The sequence below is a fragment of the Brienomyrus brachyistius genome, chromosome 4, assembly GCF_023856365.1.
Source record: "Brienomyrus brachyistius isolate T26 chromosome 4, BBRACH_0.4, whole genome shotgun sequence".
Lineage (NCBI taxonomy): Eukaryota > Metazoa > Chordata > Actinopteri > Osteoglossiformes > Mormyridae > Brienomyrus > Brienomyrus brachyistius.
In genome coordinates this window covers 18,898,718-18,911,055 of record NC_064536.1, presented here as the reverse complement: position 1 = coordinate 18,911,055, position 12,338 = coordinate 18,898,718, and the positions used below count along the sequence as shown (strand labels likewise).

Sequence of the window (12,338 nt, the reverse complement as noted above, 5' to 3'; positions counted from 1 at the left end):
AGGTGAGGGCCATCGTCGCCAAAGAAGAAGCGGAGAAGGCGGCATTCCAGGAGGAGGAGCTCAGGCGAGAGGCTGCGGCACAGAGAGCCAGAGAACGGGCCGAGACCAAGCTCCAGGAAGAAGAGGAGAGGGAGGGGAAAAGAGAGAGGATAGAGAAGGAGCAGGTCAAGAAGGAGAAGGCTGAGAGGGAGCGAGCGGCCAAAGAGAGGGAAGAAAAAGAGAGGGTCGCAAAGGAGAAGGCTGAGAAGGAAAGGGAGGAAAAGGAGAAGGAAGAGAGGAAGGCTAAACAGGACAAGGAAGAGAAGGCTGAGAAGAAGCCACCAAGCAAGAAACCGGAGAAGACCGAGGTGCCGGAGGACGACGGCAGGAAGGCGGATAAGGATGGAAAAGCCTCAAGCAAAAAGGATGAGAAGATCTCCACAAAGGATCTACTTAAAGCAGCATCCAAAAAGACTTCCAAGGAGTCAGACAAGGGCGGGAAGAAGTGAGACTGAATCTCCCAGAAATGGCGTCGGTGAGGTTCTTACGACAAAGTTCTTGCTGGTGATCTCATGCAAGGAACGAGGTGTAAAGGCGTCGCGAGGATGGGAGAGAGGCTGAAATGAGCGTTTGCTCCTCGGAGGATGGGGAATAAAATCATTTCCTCGGTTCGAGTGTTTGTGTCCTGTCAGTTATAGTTTGCCTCTGACATGCATGCTACCCTCAGGAGGCCAGATGTATCACTCTGAAGGGATATTATGTGTAGCTTAAATGTGTTTGTGAGTTTTAGTCCCAGGTCTGGAGTGCTACCATTGTACTGTATCTTTGGAAATCTCATGTAAGAAAGCTGTCATTTTTTGTAATGCTTATTTCCACTGGCCCTTGAAATAATATTTAAGTACTGTCATTCTGTTTCAAATGCCACTTTAAATGGTGAATTGCAGATTTGGTGAACATTTATTTATTTAATTTTTTTTTGCAATGGAGAAGAATTTCTACTTTTTGATGAACACGACACACACATTTGTCAGAAATAAACTTGTGGGATTTTCATGGACTGTTTTATTTTTTTATTTTTGTAGAATACATTTTTTTTAATGATCCAGTGAACTGAATGTTGTCAGTATCTGCAGGGAATGGAAACTGGAAAAACCAGTGTAGTTACCAGTGATTTTTGTCTGACACTTGACAGAATCACCCTTGTGATGAACAGGAAATGCTGGGCTCTTTTGCTCTAAGTGGGGCATGTGTTCAGGCAGATCGTGACCATGTGTTCAGGCAGGTCGTGTGAATCCCAAACCTCTTCCCTGAAACTATGACAGTTCTCATAAAGTTACCATATAATTTACATTTAACATGCTCATGGCAAGAAGTGTCTCTCCTGGTTTTATGTTTTTCTGTCATTTGGAGTTCCATTTGCTTTTTTCTGGGCAGGGATTGTGCAAAAACAGACAAAAGTAAACCAAAGTCATTGATTTGTGTTTGTTCGGTTTTGTTGGTCATTCTCAGCTTCCCTTTGTTCTACTATTTTTTTTTCTTTATGTAAAAAAAACAAAAAAAAATGGCTAATTGTTGTGTTTCCACTTAAACGTTCTGGTTCCTTTATGAAATCACAAGAGGAAAAAACATCCTTCACAACAGTTGTCTAAGTGTAATAATGAACAATGATGCTGCATTGAGTTTCACACTGCGGTTCTGGAACATTCAGGGCTGACGGAGAAACCTGCGGCAACGGTGAGCGGAGGTTCAGAGGACGCTCAGGAACCTCCACAACCAGGTAAGACGTAGGGCTGCGCTAAGTCCCTATACTCAATTGCAAATGCCTGTCTAAGGCGACTCCTATAGTTTACCGTTAACATTTCATGCAGCTGAAAAGTATCAAGACTCTAATTACAGATAGGTAGCGCTGGTTTTATACGTTGCTCTGCCACAAAGAAGCAGTGACCTTAAGTGATATGTGTCCTGCAGACTGTTGCGTGGACCCCAACCCAGTTCAACACCTTTTATGTGGTGACATAAAGATAGACCCATCGAAACACTTTTGAACGGGTATTTCCACATGCTGAGAGATGTTGCAGACTTCGTGCAACATAGCAGAACTTGGCCCTTAACCCAGTGCGTTCCTTACAGTTTGCACAATTTTTTTTTTATTTTAAAGGCGCAGAGCCTTCCTCTTCTGGTTTATCAGGTTGTAAAGAGGCATAGCCTGTCTGTTAAGCATTTCTTTAAGCTCCACCTGTATCTGTCAAAGCTAGTCGTCTTCCTTAGTGGGTGTTGGTTTGTCGATAGTGCTGTAATGTCGAATTGTAGTTGTCACGGTAACCTGCCATACAGTACCTCACTTCATTTGTTCAGCTCCCCTTTCCCCCCCCACCCCCCTTTATTCAATCATGAAGCTCATCAAATCTGATTAACCTACTTTAAAATAAAGCACACTGTTTTCTAGCTAGTAGTGATTATTAGTGATGATTTTACACTCAAACTCTACACAACTGTGTGTGTAACAGTTTCAGTTTAGGATACGGTGACTACCTTAGTCCGCCTGGTGTTTCTGAACATCTGGTTGGCATTTAATTTCATTTAACATTGTTAGCTGCTGTTCTCAACTAGACGTTTTGTGACAAAGTCAAACCTTGGAAAAATGTAGTGCAACGATATTTAATTTCCTAATGTGTGTGGCTCGGCAGGTTAGGATGCTGTGCCTGCAGTCAGAGGGTTGCTGGTTCAAACCCCGAGGATTTTCACCACAGGGTCCCATTGTCCGTGGCGGTGTCTGACTCAGCTTTCTGAATCTTATGTCACTTTGAATAAAAGCCTCTGATAAATCGGTAACTGTCGCTCATCCGGAGAATATAGTGCCCTGTTGCTTTGGCACCCTACAGCTGGTCAGTGGAGATTTAACCCTCTTCTTTGTCGCTCTAATGAAATGTCCACCTCTGTGAAGGAGGCATGGTGCTTTATGGCCGTTCATAGGCCTCACAGTGACTTTGCCAAGTTCCTGCTTGACGGTGCCTGTGATGTCAGTCTGACTGATTATTCAAGTGAGACATAACCCCCATCTGCAGCTTCTGCACCCTCAGTGGAAAGTGAGCCTGAATTGGAGGCGCACTCAGCCCGGCACGGTGCTCAGGAAGCTGACAGAGCTCCTCCAGGTACGTGGGTGCCGGTGCGCTATCTCGCACATCTCATCGTCTTATTTGCTTTACATTCATCCTCTGCACAAGAGGGAAGGTAGCATCTGGGGCTATATGCAGGGGTGCCATTAAGGGGGGGGGGGGGTTAGGATGATTCTAAAGGCTCCTGAGTAAAAATGTGGAGCATAATTGGATTGGTCTGGTTTTCCGGCCCAGTGTGATAGACTTTTCATGGGGACCAAAATCTGAAGCAGCACCTCTGGCTGTATAGTTTGCTTGTTGTACATTCAAAATAATGTTTTCTCTCAACTGGAATGTTAAACCAGTAAAGGAGCCTGACATTCTCCAAATCCTCCTCTCATTAGCTGTGTATGTCATGCAACTGTGGCCCGCAGAGCAACCGACTGCGGTTCTTTAGCTTGGAGGGTTGAGGCTAAGAGCCTTTTCTTCACTGATGTCACTCCCAGCTAAGCCCTTTGGGGAAAAGGGCTGTGATATGGGGCGTGTGGAAGAGGTTGTGGCTGAGGAGGAGGAGGAGGAGGAGGAGGAGGAGATAGCTGAAGAGGAGGAGGCAGAGGTGGTTGAAGAGGAACCAGAGCTGCAAGTGGAGGAAGAGGAAGAGCTGGAGGAGGAAGAGGAGGAGGCAGAGGCCGCCCCATTTGAGGAAGAGGAGGAGGAAGAGGCTGCTCCTTTGGAGGAGGTGATGGCAGTAACAACTCCTGTTGAAGAGGCTTTTAAAGCTGAGGTGGAAACTGGAGTGAAGTCTGAGGGTGAGCTCATCCCCCCCCCCCCCCACCTGTGCTGAGCTTTTTATTGCACAAAATGCAAAAGGGTTTAATTTGTCTTACAAATGTAACTTGTGCTTTTTTTCTTTCTGTCCCCCTGCGGTGGGTCTTATGTCAAAGAATTTATGTTGCTGGGGTGTTTCACCCCATGGGGATTAAAATAGCAACCAGACTCTTGCAATTGGTGGTAAGAAAAAGTATCCATTTGAAAAAGCTCATGTTGAAGCAATTACAGAAGATTAAGCTCTGGTACCATGGGGACAATGTGGCTAATGCAAGTTTAATAGGCTTTTAATAAATGGTTGTAGAGCCCTAGGAACAAAAACATTTAAAGAATGAATTAACCCCTGTTCACGGGAGAACAAATCTCACTTATTAATTCATGGTGACCAAATGGTTACTAATGAACCACAGAGGATTTTCCCCCTTTGAAGATGGCCTGCTCCAGCAAGAGAAAGGAAACGCTTTTGTCACAGCATAATGCCTGGTGGTCATGTCTGGACAAGGCCTCAGGACAGACGTTTATACAGTATATGTGTAGTGTCTGTGATTTAAATGTGGGGTAATTGAAGATTTTAACCTGCAGAACCTCGGGAAGCTGAAGATTACCAGGCCGTACCTGTCATCGAAGAAGGTGGGTGCCTCAACGTCCTGTGAACCTATGTCCGAGTACCTGCTCCCTGGTTTCATCCATTCATGACTCTTTCGCCTTTGTAAACAACCTGTACAAGAGTTTCTGAGAAGGACCATAATTAAGCCATTAGCTAATGATATGTTTTGAGTCGGTGAGTGACAAGGGGCACTCCGTGGGCCAATAGATTTTAGCTGGGGCCAGAGCCCCTATGGCCGAACCCTTATATATATACCCCTACCTTCTGAGAAATGCAATTCAGGAAATTTGCTGTGAAAGCGAACAGTCTGTTTCCATGCTGATACCCCCGTTTCTTCCCTTGTGTTAAAGAAGCAGAGGTCTCTGAGGCTGTGAATGACTACCTGTTTGAAGGTAAGGCTTGTGATATTTCTGCCTAATCTGGTCCTTATGTATGGGTGTTTTCATGTCACAAATGGCCTTGGCAAATATTTGCTCTATAACTTTTTGTGTGCTATCTTTGCACACAGGGGAACACCTTCCAAGAGAGGAAGAACCAGACATCCAAGGTTTTTCGAAGCACATTACTCAACCGCAGTCATGTTGATAAGATAATCTGAAGCATTTATTCATTAATTTATTGCTCTGCAAAGCTATCTAAGGGTATCATTTGAGTTCTTGCTGATTGTCTTTGCAGATGCTTTTGATGACTCCGAAGACGTCAGTGACGGTGAGCTCATTCTCTGATTCTTGATTATACTGCATCCTGGGACCAAAGTAGTAGCCCCCCTAACCTTTTTTGTGGTTTCGTTGCTTGTAACAGTCTATGGATCTCAGAACATGGATGTGGAATCTGAAATCCAAGGTTTGTGCAAACTATGGTCCATTGTAGACTGTTACATGCGTGGTGAAAGTGTCGTCCTTGTTTGAGCTACTCAAGCTGAGCATCACTGCTTCTTGTTCCACTTTCCTGTTGAGTGTCCTTGTCTTTAAACCATGTGCACCATGCCTTTACCCCATTGTACTAACAGTGTCAGTTTGACCCTCCATTTGCCCATCCCATAATCTGCTTCTATGCATGTACTCTCTACCGTGTTGTATTCAATCCTCTACCTTCCTTAACTGTCATTGTAGCAGCAGTACCCCTTCCAGAGGTGCAGGAGGACGTACCAGACTCAGGTACGCTCTCCCCTTATGCTGTCCGTCAACGACTCAAGCTGCAGACTTGAAGAATAGAGTTCACCTTCATTCGGGGCAACCATTAAGGTTCATTATTTTAATGCATCATTGAGTGTGGCTCAAGATTTCAAGATTCTTTATTGGCCGTGTGCAACGCGTGCATTGAAAACGCCTAATCGCTCAGCCACAATCTGTTACAAGGACACTAATGACAGCGTAAAACAATAGAAGATAACACAACAGTAGAGATAGTATCTGGTCATTTAGCTCGTTAGGGCTGGATAATTCCGGGGATGCTGTTGACCGTGATTTGATGATTTTGCACCAAAGCAATATGCACATTATTTGATTGTATTCATGTGTGTGTCTGATCTATGTCCTACAGAGCGCCACGTAGAAGATACAATCGACACGAAGGGGGGTAAGTTTATATAAGGATGATCTTCAGCTCTTTTTGTAGATAGGTGGGTCATTTCTGTTTGTAAGGTATAGTTACTGAAGTCTGAAGGTCTAATCTTCAAAACAACTTGATACGCTATGCATGTAGATGGCTATTTAATATATTTTCATCATCTACAGAATATTGTCTTGAGCTGTTTGTATACTCACTGGTCTTTTTTGGTGGGGGGATAGATCCCCTTTAGCTTCCAAAACATCGTGAGTACGTTGCATGAATTAGGCAAGGTGTCAAACATTTTCTTAGGTGGTTTTGATCCATGCTTACGGCCTTAATATCAGGCAGTTCTTGCAGGTTTATTTTGGTCATATCTTCTTGCTGCAAACTTCCTCTCCCGCCTGAAATCTAAGGCGCTCTGACGGGATGTGAGGACTGTGTAGAGCATTGAAGTAAAGTCCTGTCACACTGGCGGTGCCACCTTGAGGTTATGCAGGCACCTCACCTGCAGTACATGTCCGCTTGGAGAAAGGCTGGATGCCTGTAACGGGGGGGTCACCTGCTTGGCGATAATGCTTCACATTTGAATAATGCTCAGTTAATATGGCCGTAATGTGTGTCCAGGAGTCCCCTATGGTAGAATTTGCTTTATGGAAGAATGTGGGCCACCTCACAAGTGCTGGGTCCCCTTAGACTACGAAATCTCAGGAAGATCCTTACCTGACAAATCAGAATGGTTAGGATACATGATCTGACACTGAGGCACTAATTATGTATGTATGCCGCGCTTACCAGTTGTATCCACACAATTGGCTGTTTAGAGGATCAGGCTGTTTACCTAATAAATTGCCCACTGAGTGGGCAATTGATTCATGTTTTGGTTGCCTGTTTTTTTTTTTTTCCCCCAGAACTCGTTGAGGATTTGCACCCTGAGGAGACAGTGGGTATGTATGTACTGGGGAGAAGACTGTGTGGCATATAAGGTGAGGGACTAATCGGGGAGTGGTAATAGGTAATGCTGAACGGTCACTGCGATGCTCCCCAGTGGGTAATGCTGAACGGTCACTGCGATGCTCCCCAGTGGGTAATGCTGAACGGTCACTGCGATGCTCTCCAGTGGGTAATGTTGAACGGTCACTGCGATGCTCTCCAGTGGGTAATGCTGAACGGTACCGTTGACCTTTGCAGAAGCACAAATGCCTCCTTCCCTCGTATGTGGTGAATTGTGGCTCTGAACTGTCTTCCTCTTTGATTTGCAGCACATTCGGTGGATAGTGACGTGTCTTTGGACGGCAGTCAGGCAGATGAAGCAGGTCAGTATTAATGTTGGACAGGCGCACGCATGCACTCCGGTCTGCATGCACAGTATACACAAAGGTCTGGTAGTATGTGTGCATTTATCCAGATGAATACACGTACATGCATGCAGCGCTCACTCAAAGATGCATGCATGCACTTACCCATAATTATAGTGATATTAAAGTTTTGGTTGCCTGTTTTTTCCCAGAACTCGTTGAGGATTTGCAGCCTGAGGAGACAGTGGGTATGTATCTGCTGGGAAGCAGGCTGTGTAGCATATTAGGCAGGGGACTAATCAGGGAGCGGTAATGGGTAATACATAATGGTCACTGCACTGCCCTCCAATGGGTAATGCTGAATGGTCACTGCGCTGCTCTCCAGTGTGTTATGCTGAACGGTCACTGCGCTGCTCTCCAGTGTGTTATGCTGAACGGTCACTGCGCTGCTCTCCAGTGTGTTATGCTGAACGGTCACTGCACTGCCCTCCAATGGGTAATGCTGAATGGTCACTGCGCTGCTCTTTAAGATGGTCATTTCAGATTTTTTTTTTATTTTTTTTTTTTAGTTTTTATATTTTCAGTTTTCATTTGAAATCCAGTATAGTTTTAGTGTAGTTATATTAGTTTAGTTTTTATTTTAAAGATATAATTCCAATTAGTTGTAGGTTGTTTCAGCAATTTTATTTCTAGGGTAGACTAAAAGTTGAATAGCTTGTTTAGATGTCTTGTCTTTAGCGAATTCTGGTTGAGTACACAGCACACATTACGTACTAATGTGAAGGGATGCGTGAAGATGTGTGACCTGTGAGTCTGCATAGCTCAGAGTGGTAAGATGGAGTGTCTGAACTGACCGGTCCTATTTACATGACCTTTGACCTTTGCAGAAGCACAAATGCCTCCTTCCCCCCCCAGGAGCATTTCGCTAATGAACTCAGATGCTGGTGAGCATAGCAGACAGCGTGACTTATGTGGTGAATTGTGGCTCTGAACTGTCTTCCTCTTTGATTTGCAGCACATTCGGTGGATAGTGACGTGTTTTTGGACGGCAGTCAGACAGATGAAGCAGGTCAGTATTAACGTTGCACAGACGCACGCATGCACTCCTACACAAAGGTCTGGTAGTATGTGTGCATTTATGCAGATGAACACACATGCATGCATGCACGTACTCACCCAAAAATGCAAGCATGTATGCACTTACCCATAATTTTAGTGATATTCAAAGATACCAGCACTAAGCAAGATGCAATAAAATGCAAGGCTGATAATTCAGGTTTTACTGTTATTTTGGTGGCCTAGTCCATGTCAGGTTGTTAAGCTTGATACCCTAGTGGTAGTAGTGTTGATGAGTGTTGAGGCCTGATGCAATAGATCCTATCCCAGCATGTGCGAGTTGCAAAGCAGGACACATGCAGGTTGGGCTGCGGATTCATTGCAGGGCATGCGCTGGTGTGTGCTGTCACGTTTTTGCGGTTCGAAGACTCTTCACCAAAGTGCATGTGTTTTGGCCTGTGGAGGGGACTCTGATTCTTATGCAAATACAGGGAGGATATGCAAAGTTCTCTCTCTCACACTCACACATACACAACGGGGGGGTGGGGGGGGTGGTGTGACAGACTGACTGAGTCATTGTGCCGTTATTTGATATTTATATTATATTGTTTGCTTAATATGTTGATAGTATTTAGACAAATTAAATACAGTATTCATTTCAGTGAGGCTTTATCCTCAGGATTGTTAGATCTGTTTTAACTCCCTGGTCTGGACGTAGAATGTCATTCAGATCCTGAGCAGACATATGAATAGACCCTGAAGCGAAACGGTTCCCTGAAGAGGAAAGAGGAAATTATCTCGCATAGCGTGTAGACAGCTGCTGATACATTGTCCATTCTTTTGAAAATGAGTGAGGTGGTGGTGCAGTGAGGTAGTGGTGTCGTGAGGTGGTGATGCTGGCAAGGTGTCAAGTGGCCTGACCATAGGTAGCTTTGCATGGTCGTGGTGAATGACTAGTGGATGGGGATCTTTGGGTGGTAAGGAACAAGGAAAAAACCTGTATGGCAATGCCTGATTTTAAAATTGTCACGTTTAGTCTTCTGTTTGTTTGTAATTAGGTACATCGGTTGTGTTGGATTCTGTGTCAAAGCCCACATTCATATGTGATTATAATGAATGTTACCTCTATCCTAATTGTAAAGCGTTTCCCTAAGTAGTTTAGCAAACGCTTTCGTCCAAAGCAACGTGCAAACATACAGCTGTCAAGGTGTCAACCAGGCCCTGGAGCACGAGCTCGGCAGTCACTTCCCAACAAAGCAAGAACCTAATGAGACAACTGTTCAAATCAGCAGAAGGTGCAGCCTTAAGAGCATTCAGGGAGCATGCAGCGGTGTGGGCTAGTAGAGGTGTTCCTGAAAGAGATGGGTCCACGTTTTTTGTTGGTTTTTTTGGCTACATAGCCGTCTGGCACCCTAACCTTCTACCTGCCCAGGCACGTCAGCCTTCTGTAAGCACAAAAAATGAAAAAAATGCTTCTGTGTGGGAGCTTTAGTTCTGAAGACTCAGACGCCGACAGTGACCATGCATTGAGAAGGGGAAGGAAGTGTGGGGTTATGGCTGATAGAATTAGCACTTTATGAAACCTACTTGTACATCTGGTCTACTGGTATATTCAGGTCTGTGGATTTTCATATCAGGACATTTCAAGTCATCTAGTCCTCACCAAGTTCTAAAATTGTTTAAATCTAACCTCAGGTGTAAAACAACACACAACAGATTCCACCATGTCAATCTTTAACAAAAATGAAGCCAAAATGGAGAAGCCATGTGTAGAAAACAAAGTACACCACCTTATTTAAAGTAATTGTAAAAGCACCTTTAGCAGAAATAACGTGAAGTAATGGCTTTCTGTGTGACTTTATCAGTCTCTCACATCACTGTGGAGGAATTTTGGCCCACTCTTCTTTACATCGTTGCTTCAGATCATTGAGGTTTGCAGGCATTCGTTTACGCACAACTGTTTAAAGGTCCTGCCACAGCATTTCATCGGGTTGAGGTCTGGACTTTGACTGGATCACTGCAATACCTTGATTCTTTTCTGTTTCAGCCATTCTGTTGTAGATTTGCTGGTATGTTTTGGATCGTTGTCCTTTCGTATGACCCAATATCAGCCAAGCTTTAGCTGTTTGTACAAATGGGCTCATAATTGACTCTACAGTACTTTGGTATGCAGTTATATATATAGTTCATGGTCGACTCAATGACTGCAAAGTGCCCATATCCTGTGGTTGCAGAACAAGCCGGAATCATCACCCCTAACCACCGAGCTTGACAGTTGGTATATGAGGTGTTTGTACTGATATGCTGTTTGGTTTTCACCAAACAAGCCACTGTGTATATTAGCCAAACATCTCCACTTGGGTCTCATCTTTTCAAAGGTCAAAGTTTATTTGATTAGCAGCATCTGATTGCTACTTGCCCTCTTTATGCCTATGGAAGCTGAATTTTTCACACATTTGCTTCTTCGTTTTGGCTTAGTTTTTAATAATGACGCTGTGATATGTCGTATGATTCATCTGAAGTTCTACGATAGTTTGATTTTAGTGTCCTGATATGTAAATCCTTAGACGTGAAAGGGAGTGCACTTCATTTTTCACAGGAGAGTATATAGGCAGCGCGGCCAAGAGCATAGTCTCCATTTAACTGCTGAGAATTGAGAGGACATCTATGTTGATACAGAAGAAAGAGAAATAATCTGGTCTGAGCCCTGTGGAGAGAGATCGGGGAGAGGTCACGCAGTCGTATTTCTTGGCTCTGGCCGCAGTTCCTTCTGCAGGATTTAAATCCGGTGGAGGAGGAGTCTGTGATACATCCACCCTGGTATTACGACAGTCTAATAATATAATTGTACGTTAATTTTCTTTTTGTTTCGAAAAGTGAAACACGGACTTAATCTTCTGTTGTTCTTGAATTCATAAGCTAGGGGCCATGCTTGTTAAGAGACAGGTCTGTTTGAAAAATGATCTGATGTTTTGAAAGATATATGCGGATCTAACGTGTAAAACCTAAGGCTAAAAATCAGAGAATTAATTTTATGAGACTTGCTTAGACTTATATAATATGCGTGTGTTGCCATCAAGGACAAGCAGTTGGAAAATGGGTGGATGTGATTATTTATTACACTAAAGCCAGTGTTTCTCAGCCCAGTCCTTGGTGACCCCCCAGACTGTCCACATTTTTGCTCCTTCTCAGCTCCCAATTCTCCTGTATCAGGTATTCAGTGTTCGTGATTGGCTAGGAACTGGGAGCATGCAAAAACATGGACTGTGTGGGGGCCCCTGAGGACTGCGGGAGAAACACTGCACTAAGCTTTTCTAAATGCTTGAAAAACCTTGGAAATATCTTGAGGGAGTTACTCTGAAAATGACTGTGCAGTGCACAGTATAGAGAGTGTTTGCAGAGGCACTTATAAAAATCGCAACTAGCCAACAAGCCTCTTTATATAGCCTAAGGAAACACTTTCCTCTATGTCAGCCTTGATTAGGGAAGCTGCTTCATTTATGACTCTCACAACAGGAGGATGTGCAAGCTTTAAGAATTTAAGATGGACATTTAGAACTTGCGCCATCTGCTCTAAACCTGAGCTTTTCAGTCTGGCCACTCTCTCACCCTAATGTCTTGATATGCCTTTGTAATTAATATTCATGACTAAGCTTTTCCATCCATAGTTATATCATTAATCTAATGTGTCACATATTGGGTTATCTGTGTATTTTGATCTAAGCCAACTGGATGTTCAGTTACTCATTTATGATTCACCTCTGAGTACAATTAGTGCGAAATGTTTAAGCTGATTATTACTCTGTTTTTTCCTCCTTCCAGGTGAGCCTGCTGCAGAGGTATCACACGAACAACTAACAGGTGAACAGTAATGCTAGTTTAGCTGCTTTAACAGAGTTATAATCCTCTTTAAGAAAATGTCCTCAG

General features: G+C 43.9%; 1 protein-coding gene across 11 annotated transcripts in view; it reads left to right on the top strand.

The window, feature by feature from the left end:
* Positions 1–12,338, top strand: part of unm_hu7910 (un-named hu7910) — a 49,355-nt gene that overhangs the window by 10,590 nt on the left and 26,427 nt on the right. For 3 of the 11 annotated variants that reach the window (XM_049009894.1, XM_049009896.1, XM_049009890.1), the window contains 15 exons: positions 1,688–1,756; positions 3,045–3,131; positions 3,581–3,883; positions 4,485–4,532; positions 4,860–4,901; positions 5,018–5,056; positions 5,185–5,217; positions 5,311–5,352; positions 5,622–5,666; positions 6,052–6,087; positions 6,969–7,004; positions 7,320–7,373; positions 7,568–7,603; positions 8,371–8,424; positions 12,234–12,272. In XM_049009894.1, the coding sequence (XP_048865851.1) occupies positions 1,688–1,756; positions 3,045–3,131; positions 3,581–3,883; positions 4,485–4,532; positions 4,860–4,901; positions 5,018–5,056; positions 5,185–5,217; positions 5,311–5,352; positions 5,622–5,666; positions 6,052–6,087; positions 6,969–7,004; positions 7,320–7,373; positions 7,568–7,603; positions 8,371–8,424; positions 12,234–12,272 (963 nt within the window). The remainder of the gene's footprint in view (positions 1–1,687; positions 1,757–3,044; positions 3,132–3,580; positions 3,884–4,484; positions 4,533–4,859; positions 4,902–5,017; positions 5,057–5,184; positions 5,218–5,310; positions 5,353–5,621; positions 5,667–6,051; positions 6,088–6,968; positions 7,005–7,319; positions 7,374–7,567; positions 7,604–8,370; positions 8,425–12,233; positions 12,273–12,338) is intronic. The other 8 variants (XM_049009893.1, XM_049009892.1, XM_049009891.1 and 5 more) reach the window with 8 other exon arrangements.